General features: G+C 40.3%; 1 protein-coding gene across 2 annotated transcripts in view; it reads left to right on the top strand.

Annotated features, from left to right (window-relative positions):
* Positions 1 to 3,274: 3,274 nt before the first annotated feature.
* Positions 3,275 to 19,706, top strand: part of TCEA1 (transcription elongation factor A1) — a 28,285-nt gene continuing 11,853 nt past the window's right edge. For both annotated transcript variants that reach the window (XM_075704620.1, XM_075704618.1), the window contains exons 1-3: positions 3,275 to 3,344; positions 9,628 to 9,690; positions 14,950 to 15,055. In XM_075704620.1, coding sequence (XP_075560735.1) covers positions 3,276 to 3,344; positions 9,628 to 9,690; positions 14,950 to 15,055 — 238 coding nt within the window. In that variant the 5' untranslated portion in view covers position 3,275. The remainder of the gene's footprint in view (positions 3,345 to 9,627; positions 9,691 to 14,949; positions 15,056 to 19,706) is intronic.

Genomic DNA, 19,706 nt, shown 5'->3' with positions numbered 1-19,706 from the left:
AGAGGAATCAGAACTTCTGTTTGCTGCAGCTCCCCTCTATGGTCCAATCTATGGTTGGACTCGTCTCTTCTTTCCCTGCAAAGGTTGGGGATCAGTTGGCTGATTCAAAGCAACTGAAATTCTGCTTCGGTAGACCTAAGTCATTGTTACACTGAGGGCTCCAATAAAGAGGACAGGCATATGGGTATAATAACACATGGTTACATAAAACCTTTTGGAATGCAGTGAATTTTGTATTTTGCATAGTTGTGTTAACACTTGGTTAGAGGAGCTTTTTCCATACAGAACGTTAGTCCTGAAAATGGAACATTTCCAGTGTCTTGATAGGAGCTCAGAGATCCTTCACCGCAAATTTTGTGTGTGCTAGTTTCCTGCCCTCCCCCCTGCCTTTCTCAGTATCAGTGTCTCATAACAAAGGAGACTGATTAGTAAAAACCTACAACATTTCATATGTGCATCTGCTTAGGAGAGTCATCTCTGCCTATTAAGTCTTACTGATGTGGAAGGTCCTGTGGTCCAGCAAATGACAGGTTCTAGTGAGTAAGATGCTGGTTCTTTGCAGCAGCAGGTGTATGATACCTTTTAGAAAATGTTGCAAAAGGTGAGAATATGCTGTAACAGCTAGATGCAGTGCAACAAATAGTGCATTATTTCTTCTAACAGGTTTATTTAGGGAAAAAAAAGAAGCTAAACAGAAAAGAAAAGGTTGCATAGTTTTAACTTTTGGTCTTTTTTTCCCTCTCCTACTGTTCTTTGGACCTGCAATGGCAAGTATAGAAGAGATTGATGCTGTACAAAGCTGCTTGGTTTAGAACCGGCTAAAAGAGAACAACTGTGGAGAGTGCTGTGTATTTCTTTGCAATAAAGAATTGCTGTCCGGAGGACGGTAGAGCAGCTAATACAAAGAATCTGGTTAGAACTGGTTCAGTTAATTGAGTATCATTCAGATATTGTAGCGGGCAGTACAAATAATGTGAGCTGCATTTTGTTTTCTTTCAATGCATCCATTTGCAAAAAAGGATATGCATTACCATCCAGTCAGTCTTTCGAGTTCCCTACTGAAATACTTCTCTGATGCTACTTTTATGAGTTTAGATGTTAAACAAGTGTGACCTGCATTCCCCTTACTGTCCTGCAGCAGCCCTTTTGTAAGTGCTATATAGCATTTAACTTACAATTATCATTTCCTTACCTGATATGTTTTGGATGTTAATAATTTCATCTGCATTTTTTAACTCTTTCCATGCATTTCCAGTGAAGAAGGTGTTGATTTGTATTTTTTTTACAGAAATTAATACTGGAAGACTTCGTTCCAGAACTTAAATATGTTCAAACTAGTCATACTGATTGATTTGAGATTTCTAGTTTTCTGATAGTGTTATCTCTGACCTAACTTGCACCTACTGTAGAACACGTACAAGCTTGTTTACTGTAGTGTAGCAATAGCTCTCAGCTGCTGACATTAACTTTTGTTAATGTACTGCTTTTATCATCGATGTGGTTGTGGGGAAAAATGATGATAAATTTCATTTGAGGTTAGCATCTTACTTAACCTGAGTTGATTATTACAGGTACTAGGTTACTGCATCTAGACGAAATGGAATTAAATCTGAACTGGCACAGTCCCTTAAACGTTGTAGTAAGCACTGCCTTTCTTCCCCCCCCCCCCCCCCCCCCCCCCCCCAAAAAAAAATCTGTCCCTGAAAGAAGAGGCGTTCTTTTCCTTATGGAATCATTCCTTCGTTTTGTTTTTTTTTTTGTTGTTGTTGTTGGGTTTTTTTTTTTCCTTTGGTAGAACAAAGCAAGCTGCAGACAAAGGTTCTGTATGCCTGTCCAGTTCATGGTCCAGATCTAACCTATGGGAAGATCCTGTCTAGCTCCCAAATAATTTTAACTGCTTTTAATACATCTGTGTATGTGCAGGCCTTTCAGCTGGCAGATGCTGCGACCATTGTGTGCAGCAAGCACGATGCAGAAGTGCCTGAAACCCCCCCGTCTCTCTCTGGCTCCAAACCACAAGCCAGCCTTGCTGCAAAGTACCTGACACGTGGGTGCCGTGGCGGTTCTTGCTGGCATGGCTTCCTTGGGCATCGTTTCAAGGAAGAGGTGAGAACCTCTTCTCCAAAATGTACATATTTTACAGTCCTCAGTTTACAACTCGGGCGTCCACAGCATTCGACTGCTTACTAATAATAGATTCCAGAAGGCTGTGTAAGCACCCTTCCTGCATCTTAATAGGGGATTACCTTCATGCACTCTTTCCGTAACCTTTGGATATAGAATCATAGAATGCTTTGGGTTGGAAGGGACCTTGAGAGATCATCGAGCCCACCCCCCCTCTGCAGTAAGCAGGGATTGAACCTGTGAACTTGGCATTATTAGCGCCGTGTTCTAACCCACTGAGCTAACCCGGCTGGCCATTTTCTTGAAGTAAACACGTTTTACAGCAAAAATAGTTTAATGATGGTGTTCTTTTCAACAACAACTCACAATAACGAGGCAGGTAACTCAGTTGATGCAGAGAATTTCATTGATGGTACAGTTGTTGAACTTTATAGATGTGACACGTCCCACTGGGACGTATACAAGGTTTAGACTAGTTTTAAGCGTCGAAGTTCTGTACAGTCCGAAGCACTGTAGCACATTGGAGTGCGATACTTGGCCAATGCAGAAGTTTATCTCTAACTCTCCTGTACTGACTCTGAACTGGTAAACCCCCAACTTACGCTAAAAGTGCTATTTTGAAATCCTCAACCCCGTTTTTTTACAAAAGTAACTTTAGGGATAGCCCTTAAGAAAAACCTGTTCCCTTTAGAGTGAAGAGAGGGGTTTTCCATCCATTTGAAGCTAGCACCGAGAGCGGCGGGCAGCGCCCGCAGGGAGCTGGAGCGGGTGAGACGTTGTAAGGCGGCAGAGCGCTTAGTTGGCTTTGGGGCTTTTTTTGGGGGGGGGGCGGGCGAGGGTCGCTACGCAGCCGTCCCCGCAGCCCCGCCCCCGCGGGCTCGGCCTTCCGCAGCGCTGCCTGGCTCCTGCGGCCGGCGCTCGACGCGCGCTGCCTGGCGCCGCCGCTCGGGCTGCTGGGTCGGGGCGCTGCGCCGCGGCCTGGCTCCGCTCCTGCCCGCACAGCTCGGCGGCGGCCCCGGCCCCGGCCGCTTCCCGCGCCCCGAGGGGAGGGCAGGGCAGGGCAGAAGGGAAGGGAGGGCGCTCGCTCGCTTTGCTCTGCGGGCTTCAGCCCACACCGCGTCGCGCCGGCCGCCGCTCGGGCCGCCGCAGCCATGACCACGGAGGACGAGATCATCCGCATCGCCAAGAAGATGGACAAGATGGTGCAGAAGAAGAACGCGGTGAGCGGGGGCGGGACGGGACGGGAGGCGGCTCGGCGGCGCCGAGCCGAGCCCCACTGAGCCGCCGCGGGCCCCGGCCGGCCCCGCGCTCCCTCCTTCCAGCGGGCCCGGGGCCGTCCGCCTTCCCGCCGTGCGGGGCCCGCCCGGGGCCCTTCACCCGCCTCCGTTTCTCCCCTCGCCGCCCTGCGGGGCTGCCCCGGCTCCCCCCCGCTCCGCTCCGCCCCGCCGGGCGAGGACGTGGAGCCGCCGGTCGGCGCGGCCCGCCCGCGGCGGGGGGCCCTCGGAGCTCCGGCCAGCCCGCCCTCCTCCCCGCGGCTTGCCCCGGCCGGCGGCGGGCAGGGCGAGGGCCGGCCCCCGCCCCAGTGCGGCGGAGAGTTCCCGCTGCCCGGGCACCGACCCCGGCTCCGGGCGGCCTTTCCCTCTGCGTCCCGTTCCTTAGGGCCGCAGTGCTGGCCTGGCTCGGGAGTTGCAGGTGGAGGGATTTGGGAAGGCCGGTCCGGTAGACGAGGATGCCTGCGGAGGCAGCCCTCGCTGGATGGGTCGGGTTTGCTCTCGGGCGTGAAAGCTGGAGTTTTGCGTGGGGTGTGCGAGCTAAAAGTATGATTGAGGAACCCTAATCCGACCCCCCGGGTGGCCGGGGTTGTGTGGGCAAACTTCTGGAGCAGATGAGGGATGTGAGCTACTTTTTGGTTTTTAAACCTGAAACAAAGTGTGAATACAATTTTTACCGTGTTTATTAATTCAGGTAATTCTGCTTCAGAATGGAGATAGCATTTAGTTGGGTAGAATTCAGTTAATTAGTTCACGTGTGACTCTGATGTATGCCCTTGATGTAGAACTTCCTTAGATAACGTAGAACGTCTATACTGTCCCTACAAAACGTCAAAATAAGTAAAATCAGAGTGTGCAGCAATGGTCAAATACCTGATTATGATTACACATCAAATAGCATACAAGTAAATTATACTTCATTTACCTCTTCTTTATCAGGTGGGCATATTGTTACTCTCTTGTAACTTGTATATTTGTGATTGCTGCTCTTCCTACAAACTATTATTTTAGTACATAAAATCAGGTTTTTTCTGTATGTTATGATAGTGCATTAGATGCTCAATATTAGTGATAGTTCAGAACTGAGCTGTGTGGAATTTCAGTTTATAGAAGTCTTAATGGATGCAGCGACGATTTTTTTTTTTTTCTGTTTAAGATAATGGAAATGATAAATAAAACTTAAATAAGATTTGCATGTTGATAGAATATACTGATTGCATTAAACCAATTAAACTTGTTTACTTCAGCATCCAAACAAACTCATTGCAAGTACATGCAGGCCTTGCTTTTTTGTGTTTCAAAATCCTTGGTGTTCCATAGAATTGTATGGTTTAGCTCTGATACATTTGAAGCGTCTAATGATACAGTGTGGAAACAGGAGTCTTGCCTAGTGGAAAGAATTTTTTACAACCAATGATTTATTCACTCGATTTTTTTTTTTTCCCTCTTTTTGTCCCCTCCCTCTTTCTTTTTATTTCTATTCCTCATGCTTTTTCAGCCCAAAAGAATTCAGTCTCCCTTTCCCAACTCTGAAATTGGAGTAGTGGTTCTTTCCTATGACATGTCAAAAAGATGAAAACATACCAACTGTGAAATACTTCAGTTATTGTGGCAATGAGAATGATAAAGTGCAGTTAATTCAATTTTATGTGGAAGAACTTCTGACAGTAGAAAGAAAATGGCAACTCTCAGGTAATACGGGAATGACTGTTGACACTGGGGAGCATCGCTGCAGCGATACCAGAGATGTTCCTGGTGACCACAGTGTATTTCTCTGTGATCTGGGAGGCTTAGGAGTTTGGATGTAATTCCTAGCAGCAGCTGGGGATGTGTATTCACGCTCTAGCGCCTGTAAGCTAATTAACTGTCAAAGCCCTGGGGAGCAGTGCATTGTCTTTGCTGGGGTCAGCATGGGTCGGATGCGTGCAAACACAGCGTGCGCAGCTGGGCCAGGCTGTGCCTGCTTGGAGCCAGCGGCTGGGTCTTCATCTTCACCCCTGTCCCAGGAGTGAGAGCGTGGGCAGCAGCAGCAGCAGTTGTGATTTTGTACTTTGTTGGAACAGAGCTCATTCGTTCCAGCTCGTTACCGCGCACAAGTGGCTCTGCTGTTACTTTGGTGCTGTCTCAAAACCTTCCGAGGCTGAGGGCTTGAGCTGCCTCTGTAGCTGATGGTGGAGATCTGGCAGTTCATCCAAAGCGCGTGTGTGTACTGTGATAAAAACCCTTAATTGTATGATAGGAAAGGAAGTGTGTCAGTATTTAACACAGGAGATGTCTCTCTGTTTTTCTTACTAGTCTTTGTCATTTATAAGGTATTTCTTCTTTAATTGCACAATGTGATTTCATACCTAATCCTGCCCTGCAGTTATAATGCTAACTTTAGCAAAATTATTAAGATAATTTCTGTGAAGAGGTACTTCATTGTCTCACAAAGATGAAGCATTCTTACATAAGTACCCAGTGGATAATGGGTAATAATAACTAGCTTACTCCTGACAACCTCTTGCATTTCTTTCTCCATTTTTACTCAGCAAGAACAGGTATTTGGTTTATGTCTTTGAACGATTTGATGAAACCCATCAATAAAAGGAAAAAAAAAAAAAAAAGCGTTGATACTTTTTCACTCTGAAGTTGTCAAGACTCAGATGGCAAGACATGCATCATCTCTTATACAAAAGGTGACTCTGGCTTGTGGCAACGTGCTGTTTGGCATTTCTTTGATGAGTTGAAAAGGCAGGCGGTGCAGACACACTTCCTGAGTCAGACTCTTGGTGATTTGCCTTGACTAAGGATTTAATTGTAGCTGTGCAGATTTCATAACTATTTTAGTGAAGTTATATATGCAGTTCTTTTGTTTTGAAGGACAAAATAATAATGCAATGTTGTATTTAATAGACTGAGAGATACATGTTTATGCTGTTATTTCAAATATTGGCTGCATGTTTGAAATAGATATTACTCCTCCTTCAGAATAACTGTGATTGGATTAAAACACATGTAGTGCCTTCCTATAGCTATAGCTTTTGTTGCATGTAAGTACACTTTTCTTTCATTAAGCTGCTGTAACGAATAGGTATGAAAAATAAGGTTCCACCCATGGATTAAAAAAAAAATCAAGAACAGTTGAGTAAGCTTAGAGATGAAAATGTAAAATTGTCCATGTTATTAAATGTTTGCTGCCTTAAGTAGAACAGAATTATAACTGGATAGCTCTGCTGTGTTCAGAAACGTACTCCATTTTCTGTTGCCTGAAGCAAAGCTTTAAAATATGAATATAGCACACCATTCTGGTGTTATGATCTGATCAACTGAGAGAAGCTGAGAGGAGTAATCTAAATCTGTATAAAGCTGACTTCTGTTATTTCGAGTAACACGGTAAACTGGAGGCCAGCCAACCTAGTGGAATGGGGCATTGCCTTTCATTTTGTATAAAATTATAGAAATGCCTTTAAAAGAAGGTTTATACTAATGTTCTTAATAGTTGGGTTTTTTTAAACGGAGAAGTCTTACATTCAAAAAATAGGAATTACAAGTTTTACCATGCAACTTCCACTCTGGTTTTGAGGAAAAGAGGGTATTTGACTTTATGCTAATAAAAGTGGTTATGAAAAACTGTTTAGTTGCTGTGATTTTAAACTCAATTTAATTTTAAAGCGTCTAATTTTTGGTCCACTTAATATAATGGATTAGAGAAGAGTCAAGGCTTAGAAAGCATTAGAGCATTAGAAATTTTGGTAATTTGTTACAGAAAACAGCACTGAATGTAGGTAACGTGTAGAGAGTACCTGGTTTTTTTTTTTACTTGCTGTATGGTTTGTTAACCTCCTATTACTAGTTTCAGAAGACGTTTAGACTGGGAATAATAAAGTTGTTTTGACACGTACAATTGGAAAGGGATTTTACAGAGGCAAAGAAATTTTGTCTAGACTGTGTTTCTAAGATGAGGTGAAGAGAATGCTACTTTTCATTACAGTGTCATTGTCAAGCTGAAATTGCAGACTACAATAACCTGTGTTTATTCTGAAATCACGTACTGTGTACAGTTCGCTAATAGCTTAATTGGTTTGGAGGTAAGTGTTACTGGATTGTATTTTTGAAAATGGCACGTTGACTTTTGTCATTCGTTTTGTTTCGGCTAAGAAAATTTTCTTGAGTTTGATTTTTGTTTTGTAGCAGTGAAGATAATTAACGTGCTTTACTAGTATCTATGTTTGCAGAGAAGAAACCACGCTTACAGCTGTTTAGAGAAAGAAATGGTTTAGTATGCTAACTCAGTATAGCACCTGAAAACAGCATGACATTTTCCAGTCTTGCATCATTGCTGCTAAAATTATATGGTTAAAACTGGAGAAGTTTTGTATATCACGAACAAAAGTTAAATAAGACTTTTTGCTGTGATGGAAAAATAATAAAACTTTAGTTTTATAAGTGAATTGGGTTTGTGTAAGGTGGGGCATAGTGAAATGTTTGGTTTTAGAGGCTTCTTGGCTGTCAGATGTGTTTAAAAAACAGGGGTTATCGCAGACATTTGAAAGCGTCCAAAGCGGTGCCTGATTGGATGTGACACAGAAGTTCCAGTTTCATCTTCCTCAGCCTCTTGGTGGTTATTTTATGTGCTATCTTTAGCGGTTAAATTGTAAGACCTGCAGATGCAGCAGGAGATTCCAAGAGTTTCCTTGCAACAGGTGTCATATTAGAAGTTGATTAGGGACAATTTAAAAATAAAGGCAAGCAAAAAGCATATTAAAGTAAACAAAATAGGATGAGTTGAGAGAGAGGTAAGGAAAGAGAAAGAAATCACATTCCAAAGATCTGCAAGATGGAAATTTTGTGGGGTTTATTTCCAAACCTCATGAATTTAAAAAAAAAAAAAGCGGGAAGGTAAAGGGCTGAGCCTGGGTAGAGTGGCCTCTCATATGTGAAGGTGGTTGCCTTCTTGCTGTTCGTAGCTTACAGGTTCAGAACGGTGTGCACTTGAATAACAGCAAAATCATCTGAACCTTTAGGAGGCTGCTACAGCCTGACAACCTGTGTGCACAATAGGAAGTGGATGGTGCAGAGCTTTACTTAAGTAGAGGTGGTAAATCATCAAGGAAGTAGAGGTTAAAGTAAACTATGGAGCTCACATTTATGAAAGCTTTTTTTTTTTAAATAAGGGCAACATCACCAAGGAATGAATTGTTAGTCAGAGTAGCTGTGTATGGAGTTTATTAATGCCTAGCAGTACAATCTCTGAAATTAACTCATCTATCTAGAAAGTAGCTGCTTACACAGTATTAGTTTGTACCTTTCCTTATGGTCTTACCGGGCGAAAAGGAAAAACGAAAAACCCGTGACAGCTGAGTAATACATAAGTGCATTAGCTCAGATGTTATAGCACATGAGGATGGGCTCTGGCTTCTAGTTTGGAACACGTTGATGCTTGGCCAGTCTGGTATAGGCTGAAGAGTGTTGTCTGCACTAATCTATGCAGCCTGTATTTCACTGAATTAATCTTTAAACTTAATAGTTGAAAATAAGACTTGAAAGCAAGTCTTGCTCAGCTTTTATTACTTGGGCATTTGTCGGTAGACACTCACAAAGTTCTCTTTTTCTGTTGAGGGAACTATAGCTGTGTCTAGTAAAATAGTGTAATCTGATCACAGTTTTTAAACCAGTAAACATTTCTGGCTTTACCACACCACCACAAATACAGTTAAGAATGTTGGCTATATACGTTTTATATATATAGTTATATGTGTGCATATATATATATGCGCATTATCGGTGGACTGTGCAGAGCTTCTCAACTCCGAGTTCTTGTGCTAAAACAGGTGAGGTTGTTCTGAACTGAAAATGGCTGTTGTTGTCTGGCTTGTTTCTGATGCTGTTAAGTGAAGTACCCTTGAGGCTGTTTTCTTGAGGATGTGTGTTGGTTAAGTAGTAATTGACAGAATGCTTTAATTGGCATTTGAATTATATGGGATAAAACTTCTCTAGTCTTTGAGTGAATACTTTGATTTCTGAGTTAAGGCCTGTTAATGTTTAGAGTTTGTGAAGCAGAACATTCCTTTTCCTAGAGCTGTCCTGTGGATAGATTGGGAACTGACGGTTTGAGTCCTATCTGGGACCTTGAAGGTAGATAAGAGTGTGTTGTTGATATTATATTTAAAGTACCCGATTGCTACTAAATTGTGTCTCTTTTTTTCTTTTTTTTTTCCTTTTCTTTCTGTTCTTTCTTTCTTTTTTGCAGGCTGGAGCTCTTGATTTATTGAAGGAGCTTAAGAATATTCCCATGACCCTTGAGTTGTTACAGGTATGATTTTCTTACTGTTGTTATCTTGCAACTATTAACTCCATAATGATGAAGGTGAAGCCAGCAAATCTGGAAGAAGGTTGCACTATTAAAGTAGATTCCTGTGTAGAAACTCCTTGGAAGAATCATGTTACTACAGGGTAACTAGTCTTATTTCACCCTGATTTAGGGAACTTACCTTAAGTGTTTTCTTCCAGTAGCAAGTTCTTAAAGCTTATCTTTCTGTTTAAGTTGAAAATAGCAAATTTTGTCATGGGCAAAGGGGAAGAGCTGCTTATAAACTTACCCTACATATAATTTTGGGTTCTTACTAACACAAATGTGATGTGTTTCCTTCCTTCTGAAGGAGAATGCACCCAGTTACATCCGATACCTTCTTTTCTTATGTTGTTAGTTCTGATTTTGGATTGTAAGTGAGGAGAAGGGTAGTTCATACCTTCAGCAAGCTGTATTTGACCATTCCACCTCCACCCACCCCCTCATATAACTCTGAATAGTGTATTTCTTAAGTTAATTATATTACTCCTCCTCCTCCCCTTTTACTCCCCTGGGCAGGAGTGATGGTGTGGTACAATCTCTCTCACTTGCATGCATATGCTCTCTAATTTTGCTTATCTCTACATCTCTAATGTAGTATTTTATGTATTATTTAGAAATTATTTCAAAAAGTAACTCAGTGAACTTTATTTGCATGTCAAGGTTCAGAGTTTGTCATGTAATTCATCGATGAACAACTTTTGTTCCAAAGTAACTAGATATTTCCTGTCTCTCTGAAAATTTTCAAATGGCAGAGGTAAGACCTGATTTGCTGAGGTAGCCACTTAAATTGGAAAAGACTGAGAAGTAACTTTTTTCTACATGACAATTAATAGTCACAGATACAGAATTAGCTATAAAGTTCAAATCTTAAGTGTCAGTAGCGATATTGTTCTTGATGTATGCATCCTGTATGTTTGCAGAATGTACTTAGTCCGTTACTGCTAATACAGCTTGTGACAGAAAACAGGAATTTGAAAGTGTCACCTTCATGCATGAATGAGCATGGCTGATAGGACACTGCGACCTTCTCTCCTATGTCCAACCTCCTTCCTTAAGAAAAACCCAAAACAAAACCCGACCAAAAAAAACCCCCTGAAGCCCCACACAAAACAACAAAATCCAGAAAAACCCTCTGTTAACCTGATTATTTTGAGTTTCTTTTTGTGCATGTCTTAATACAAAGTATTTGTGTAATGCTTTTTGCCTTTGAAATGAAAAATCTCTGCAAGTGCTCTGGAAATTCTGTAAATGCTGCTGTGCAAACCTGTTTTGCTTAGTGTGAAGAATGAGACTAGAAGGAGAAGCTTTACACAGAACAGCAGAACAATTTTACCTTGAACCGTGAGGAACTGAAGAATGTACAAATAGATAACTTACTCTCTTTTTTTTTTAGTTGCAATGAAAACCTTAGTAATGTTTTCAACAGAGGAGGACTCTTAATCTTGCTAAGTACAAACTAACTCAACTGTCTACCTTTTGGGGCACTTGTGTGACCCTGACTTAATTTATATAGGGTTGCATATTAATTCTGTCCAGTTTTCTATCCTACTTGAAAGAAGCTTATTTATTCCTATCCATATGACAGGTACCTGTTTTTAGAGTGAAATAATATTTGCAGTAAAAGATTGTTTTTAATCTGTATTGGGGCGGGCACCATATGAGTTTGTAAAGAAGATTTCTCCGTGTTAGTAGGTCTAAAGGGATCAGGTATTTTAGCATACTCTTGTGTAGTAGACTGACTGTAGCTTAGTTAAGAAGTTTTTCTTAAGTGTCCACTTCTGTATTCAAAACAGTTCCACTGCATAAGATTGCATTTAGCAACATGTTTAGACTCAAATTTACATTATTTTTGTTGAGAGTTTTATAAATATATAAAGTCTGCCCTAAATTTTCTATGTTAGTCTCCCAAATTTGTTTAAGCAATGGAGGACCCAGAGCAACAGTTGAAATGCAAAGTAATCATCCGCATCGCTCTGGTAGCGGATCATTAGCGTGCTAACGTCAAGACGGGTGATGATCGTGAGAAAGTGGGAGCACTAACTTCCTCTATGTAGAGATATCTATTGATGTGTTTGAAGTGATGAAACGCAGGACACAAGTGAAAAGCATGCTTCCACACCCATTTTTAAGCAGTTTTGAAAGCTGGCTACATTGGGGTTGTTTAGCCTGGAGAAGAGGAGGCTGAGGGGAGACCTTATCACTCTCTACAACTCCCTGAAAGGAGGTTGTAGTGAGGTGGGTGTTGGTCTCTTCTCCCAAGTAGCTAGCGATAGGACGAGAGGAAATGGGCTCAAGCTGCGCCAGGGGAGGTTTAGGCTGGAAATTAGGAAAAATTTCTTTACGGAAAGGGTGGTCAAGCATTGGAACAGGCTGCCCAGAGAGGTGGTGGAGTCACCATCCCTGGAAGTGTTCAAAAAACGGGTAGATGTGGCACTTCGGGATATGGTTTAGTCTAGTCTACCCTTGATTGGTTTAGGTGGGCTTGGTAGTGTAGGTTAATGGTTGGACTGGATGATCTTAAAGGTCTTTTCCAACCTAGACGATTCTATGATTGAGAAAAGCAGTGCTAGCTGATACGATAGTTTCATTATTCCTGTGTAATAAGAGAAGTGACGATTGTTCCTGTAACATGACTGTTGCTTCAGTCTGAGCTGGCGAGGTCCTCTCAACAGTTTACAGGTGTGTGGAATGGGAAGGTGCATGACAGTAGTCTGGACTTGTGTCTTTCTCGCCTGATTTTTGTCACAGAAAGCTGAAGTCATTGCAATACTACGACTGTGTTAGATCTGACGAGTTTATGTAAGCAAGCTGATCCTTGCTCAGTTAGGCAGGGAGCCAGTAGCCTTCCTCACACGTGATTTATCTGGTGGTCAGAATTGCAAATCTGTTTAGCAGCTGTGCAGTATTAAAGGCGGCGTGTCCCTGGTGCTAATTGTGGGTAGTGCGCAGCTAAACAGTGAGTGAGACAGGCAGTCTTTATTTTAACAAACAGGTTTTACTGGAAATTACACGCATGTACGCAGAACTCGGCTGTGATGTACAGTCCTTGTTAATGACTTCTTGCCAGTTTACCGGCGAGCTGGGGAGACCCGGGAACCCGGACATGGTTATTCTTGAGGGGTTGATTTGGCTCTGCTTTGGTCCAGGTGCTCGCCAATTCTCTGCACTCATGCTCTCTTACAATTTGAAGTTGGTAACACCTCTGCTTGCTTCAGTGGTTGCTTTTCTTTCCCAACTATGTCCCTTATATTTTCTCACTTGGGCTGGTGTAGAGAAGAGTAGATGCCACCGTATGCTTTGTTTTGGGTTCAGTCATAGGTTACTTATGCTAACTGTAGCTCATACCAACTGAAGGCTCCTTGGCCTACAGCTTGAATGCTTCAGGGGTGAAAACAGCTGCCTTACGCTGGCTCTGAGCCTCTTTACTCTCAGAAAGCAACTTAAAACCACTCTAGAGTTTGAAGTGGGGAAGAGTGTTCCATTAAAAATGCATTTTGGACAGGGTGAGGAAGGTTTTCATATACCTGCACACTTACAAACTGGCACAGAGATAAAGCAGTTCCACAGGTTACACTGGGCTAGGCAAAAATACCGGAGTTTTCCGCTTAAAATGGTTCTCACAAGAACAGCTCTGTAGGCTGGAAGACTGAGGAAATTTCAAATGCTGACAGCTAGTTTGTCATTAAAGCACAGTCGTTTTGAGAATGTATCACTGATCCTTTGTGATTACCTGTGTCAGTTTGCAGGCAAATGAATTGGTAGATCATTCCTTCCCCTCTCTTCAGGAGAGGCCACATAAAGTGCTCTGTAAAAGGAAACAAATGAACTGTGGTTATGTGCTGCCTTAAGAAAGCTGGCAGTTTAGACAGTTGACATAATCTATTTCTATTTTGTGATCAGAGGAAGAAATTGATTTATCCAAGTAATTTTGAGTTTTACTTGAGTTTTTCCTTCCCTAAGTAAGTCTGTGAGGTGGTGTCTTTCCTTTTTGCTGATGAGAGTAGGCTGTAGTTGTGCCCAGTTATCAGTGGAGAGTTTGGGGTTTTTTTTGTGTAGATACATTTCACTTTTGTAGATCCATTCAGGTTTGATGAGTATTTTATGGAGTTCCAAACACGTGTTATTCTCTGTTGTCTGAACATAATGTCCAGAGTATGTGTTTAACATGTCAAGAGAGTTGGCCAGTACTGTTAGTCTGAGTGAGCGGAGTCCATCTTGAAACACTTCAGTTACAGGTAACCATCTGTTTTCTTTAATTCAAAATACATGTTTAGCGCTGATGCTCAGACCTGAGGTTATTTTATGTGGTTCCTTTGCTGAAATAGCTACTGAATATTTCAGTACATTTCCAGTCATTTAACACATGCATGGTGCCCCGAAAAGTGTTGTGTGGGTTGTAAGGAGTAATCTACAGGAACAAATCATTTCCATTTTTAGCGAGCTACAAAGATTTAAATTTTCCTTTAAAGGAGAAGGAAATTTGTGATGAACTGCTGCAAAAGTAAGTAGAATAATTTACATTTAGCGAGTCCTGTAAATAGTAAATGCAGCAAACCCAAGCATCTTAAGAACAATTTAAATAATTTAGTCATCAATCAAAATATGAAATGATAATAAAATACTTCTTTGTATTGTTAAACACTTTTCTATGAAACTGAAATTGTGGAAGTGTTCTACGTGTTAGATTAACGTGTCAGAAATCTTCTAAAATGAAACTTTTGTTGCTGTTGAGCTAAATTTATGTCCTCATCTTCCGAGTCTTAGGAGTGGATTGTAAATTAATCTCCTCTTCACTCTATAGGTGGCAGTAGTGCCAAAGGTTTGAAGCCTGTCACTGTCTTGGCCTTTTCAGAGCGGTAGGCTAGTTTTACTGCTTCTGTCTAAAAGCAGAGCTTTTTGAAATGGTTTGGGAGCAAAAATCTTCGATTGACTCCCCTTAACCCTCCTGCCCCACCGCCAAACTTCTGTGATGGAAACAAATGGTAATACTATTGTATTTCTTTTTAAAATGTCCGTGTTGTTAAAATAAGTTTTGTAAAGGCTTGCGGAATTTCATCCTGATATTCTTAAAAAAAAAAAAAAACAAACCCACACAAAACCAAAACCAAAGAAAAAAAGATACTTTCAAAAAACGATGTCAAAGTACAACTTTATATATGTTTACTTGTTAAATTATCTTCATGTCACCTTTTATAGTGTATATTTTTATTTCTCTTGTAGTCTACCAGAATTGGAATGTCAGTGAACGCGATACGCAAGCAAAGCACAGATGAAGAAGTTACATCTTTAGCAAAATCTCTTATCAAGTCTTGGAAGAAACTGTTAGGTATGGCAACACAAAGTTTTTTTTCCCTGCTCTTGCATGTTTTGACTGTGCAGTCTTGATGCAAATCCTTGACACTGCCTTGCTTTAGATATATTTGTGCTCCTTTGTAAGTACTGAAACTTTCTGCACTGATGTAGTTGTTTTTTACTCTTTGACTATCACCAGTGCATTACTGTGAAAGTGTATTCAGAGGAAAAAGTTAATATATTTTTATTGGGGCTGGCAAGCAGTAGGAAGTCAGCTTCTGTGACATGACTCATTTCTGAAGTCTGCTGTTGAGCTAGAGTGACTGTACTGCAGTACTAAGCACTGACAAACCTGTTCTTGACTATTTCCTTTGTCAAATATAACAGGTACTCTGAAGAACTTGTGCAAAATCTCATATGAGAGTGTGGAGGCTTTGAAGTTTGGTTATAAAGTGATTTGTGAAGAGAAAAAAACGGTAAAAAATTGACATTAAAAATCTGTTAGAACTTACAGGTAGTGAGAAATAGATCTGCACTTTCTAAAACCTTTATAGTTTTAAACAACTTACTAATTAGTGAGTTAATACTTCTTGTTTGATTTCCCTTAAAGCAACGAATGCCGTTAATGAAACCTTTCTGTTAGCAGGGTTTTATTCAAGGGCATTTTGTAGTACTTTATTTTAATGTATTTGAAAACACTCAAATTTCAAACTGTGTCCACATATTTTTGGTCATATGCTGTGCTGTACTCCATTTCACTGTATGCAATTTTGCATAAACTAAGATTTACGAAGCTTAACATTTTGAAATATAAAACGATTCATGTTATTTTCTACTGATTTAAGTATTTACCATTCTCTCTAGAAAAAACATGCTAAATACCAGGAGGTGTGAAAGTCCTCTGCCATTTGAAGTCAGCCTCATTTTTATGAATTATGAAGTATTTTATCAGATACTTTATTACTGTCTTGTAAGTAGCATAGAAATGACTTTGTATCCATCTGACAGTATATGTATGTAGGAATGGACAATTTGTGACAACTTTCAACTTCTATGTTCTAGTAAGAAGCAACAACCCCTACAGCAGACATTTTTTTAACCTACCTTTAGAAAGTTAGATAATACTAATTAGGTTAGTTTTAGTAATTAAATTTAGATAATACCAGATATGCTGATAAAATACTTTTAAAATCATGATAATTGCTTTTATTATAAATTAAGTGCATATTTTATAAAGGATTTGATCAGAGTTCACTGGCAAATAGTGGAAATCATGTACTTTTTATGTTTAAATTTCCACTTAGAACTTAAAGTCCAACTGTATTATAACCAGTGCATAAAAGTAGTGAGATACATAAGTGGAGAAATGGACTTGCATATTAACTTAAGTTGTTCTAACGACTTCTAAAAGCAGCAGCTGGATTGAGTGACCTAGCTCTCAAGTTACTAATTTAAGTTTAAAAAAAAGGTCCTATCAAAGTTTTGGGTTTTTTTTCCCCTAAAGTTCAAATTTTTTGATACTGCAACTTAGTTTAGGCAGCAAAGTAGGGGAGATACTCTTTTTTTCCCCCCAGAATTCTCAGCTTTTGGGAGTGCCCTTGGATACTGTTTTTCTTGGGGGGTAACCCTCCTGGGTATTGCTGTCCTTTGAGCAAAGGAATTGCTGTTTATTTGTTGAGAGAGTAAAAGTAGTTGTCTTTTTTTTTTTTTTTTTTTAAACACAATATCTTAAGTCAGTCAAACTTGTCTTAATATTTGTTACTTATAGCTGACTGATCTCAAGCGTTCAAACATTGTGAAACACGGGGAGTGTTATTCCTGCCTGAGGACCAGAGGGGGTTTGTGCTGTACAAGTCTGGAATAAGGCCGTGGTGCCTCATGGTCGCGGCAGGTCCATCTGGGCGTAGGCTGCTGCTGAAAGGGGTGGTCCTGGCTTCCCTTCTGCACAGGTGCCTCCGTGCTCCCTCCTACCAGTAGTGCTCCAGTGGCTATCCAGGAGGCCAGGGCTGGGAACTGACCAGTTGGAAACCAATCGTTTTGTTCATTTCTTCTGGCTTAGATTTCAACTGTATCAGTTTCTTGATCCAGCAGCTTTGCAGTTACTGTTTCCTGCACAGGGATTGCAGCAGTAACATACAGCTGGGGAAAGGTGGACCTTCCCCTTTTGATGGCTTGCCACGTTCAGATTGTTTTAAGACAGGTGAGAGACTACCGAAGGCTGCTTACACCAGGTGAAGTCAAACACGTGAGGAATTGGAAAGTAAATAGCAAATATCTGACATTAATCAGAACTGAATACTTGAGGCAGTGGTATGTGACCTTTGTTCATGCTCTAATTTTTGTTACAGGGCGGATTTATTGCGTGTACATTGTTGTGCCAGGTCTAGTACAGTTGTGCTTGTGCACTTATTATATAAAATCAAATTATTCCTGAATATACAGCACTCCTTGCATTCAAAACTTACATAGTTAAATTTTCCATGATCATAATGTAGACCCTATAATAAAGGGTAGTAGGGCAAATGTTTCACCTCTTGTTTCACTGCTCAGTAATTCATTAGAACTTAAAAAGTTCATAACTGTGGAAGACACGGTATCTGGGCTGTGTGAAGTATGGGTGGGAATCTTACAAAGTACTCTCATTCTGTTTTATCATTAGTTTTGACTTTCTCAGAAGAATACGAAATACCATATGTTGAGCTGCTTGAGAAATCAGTTGCGATTATGCTGTTTATAGTGCATGTAAAATGGTATGGATCAAAGATGGCAACAGAAGCGGACAGCTGTTAATCGTACCAAGCATTGTACTCAGAGATCTGAAGTCTTTGTGAGTTATTTTTATAAATGACATTTTGAATTTAGGCAAGAATCGTTGACTGTTCAGGCTGCATGTACTGTCTAAGTTGAATGCCATTGGAACTTACCATTTAAGAATGCATGGGAGACATGAAGAGAAATCAAAGTAAGGTTGCGAATCGCCAGATGTTTATAGCTTGACCAGAGCCATGCCAGGTTACCCGTGGTTTTTCGGGGGGGTTGGAAGCTGCCCAGTAGGGGGCTTGCAAGCATTGTCTGAAGTGACTCAGAGTGAGCTACAGTGGAAGATTGCTGTCAGATGTTGCTGTAAGAACGTTAAACCACACAGCCGAGTTGGTCACAATTTACATTAGGAAGCAAATTCTGCTCTCAGAGTAAAATACTGTTCAGTTACAACACAGGATATGCAAAGAACGATTGTTTTGCCAAGTAGCTGAGTATATAGAGTATGATATGCAGATAATGAACCTGTGCCTACCCGTTTAGGTTATGAGGAGTGTTCCTTTGTATTAAAAAACAACAACAAAAAATTCTGTAAGGAATTTTAGCATTCTCTATCACAAATAATTACTTACTGAACTCTACGAGTATACAGTGAAAAAGAATGTCCAGACCTCTAAGTAAGTAAACTTAACTCCAGTAAGTTTATGTACTGAACTGGAAATGCAGAATGATTGGACAGTAATCTTAACATGAAGTGCAAATGTGATCATCTGTTGCCAGTAATAAAAACTAAAAATGGGGCCATGAACATTTTGAAATGCCTGTTTCAAAGTGCATGCCTGAGTAGTTTTATTTTAGAAGAATGTTTAAGTGCTTAATGTTGTCAGGAGATGATAACACCAGTCAGACTTCACAGAAGTGTTTTACTCAGATCACTTTGTTCTTACGATCCTGTCTTATTTTGAACCTGATTTTGATTCTACTGGAGCAGGCTGGTACAGTCTAGGACTATCTAACGTGTATGTTAATGCTGTCATTAGATAAAGAGGTTCAGGGACATCTAGTAACCTACTGGCTTTGCTCCAAAAAAATGTTAATGACAAAAGAAGTTCCTAAATTACAGTCTAATAGTGTTTAAGAGTATTGTTTACTATTGATAAGAAGAGTACATGTCTTTATAAGATATCAAGTAGAATCAAGTGCAAAAATAACTTCAGTAGTTTCATTTCCATATCAAGTATGAGCTGTGGAAATTGCCTCATGTCAAATGTATATTTGGAACTGTTCCATGTACAATTAGTAGATCTATAATTTGTTAGGATTATCAATAGAGTGGTAATAATAACACATGATGCAAATTACATCATACTGTATAGGAGAAAAAAACGTATAGCAAAGAAGTTAATGTGTCATGCTCTTTTGTCACTTGTGATTAAAAAAATCTAAAAATGGCAAACAGTTCATGATTATGTTGTTGATTTATAGATTTTTAGATATCATTCCTCCCTATGGTACTACTGGGAAGAAGCTTTTCTGATCTTACCTTCATGTCTTACTACATCTTACAGAGGAGTTGCTGACAAGTGTAGCTGCTTGTGCATCTCAGGATTATTTTGGTCAGGGTCTGGAAAATGGGGCCCAAAGAATTATTAAATATGAGGGTCATTGCTAAATTAATGACTATGCCATCTGTTACCTGTTCTTATATCTCTTTCCTTTAACTTATTTAAACTGAATACTCAGAAAACTTTCCAAGTTTTGGTGGTGATATCTGAATCAGTAACGTAAGATAACCCACTAAATTAAATTCTCATGTGCTTCCAGGGAATAACACCTTTCATTAACATTTCTGGAAAATTCTTACTTTGAAAATTTTGTAATTTAAAGTTAAATTTACATATTAATAACATTATATCTTTTTTCTG

Source organism: Pelecanus crispus, chromosome 2, assembly GCF_030463565.1.
Source record: "Pelecanus crispus isolate bPelCri1 chromosome 2, bPelCri1.pri, whole genome shotgun sequence".
Classification (NCBI taxonomy): domain Eukaryota; kingdom Metazoa; phylum Chordata; class Aves; order Pelecaniformes; family Pelecanidae; genus Pelecanus; species Pelecanus crispus.
Note: the sequence above shows the minus strand (reverse complement) of the source record. Positions and strands in the feature narration are given on the sequence as shown.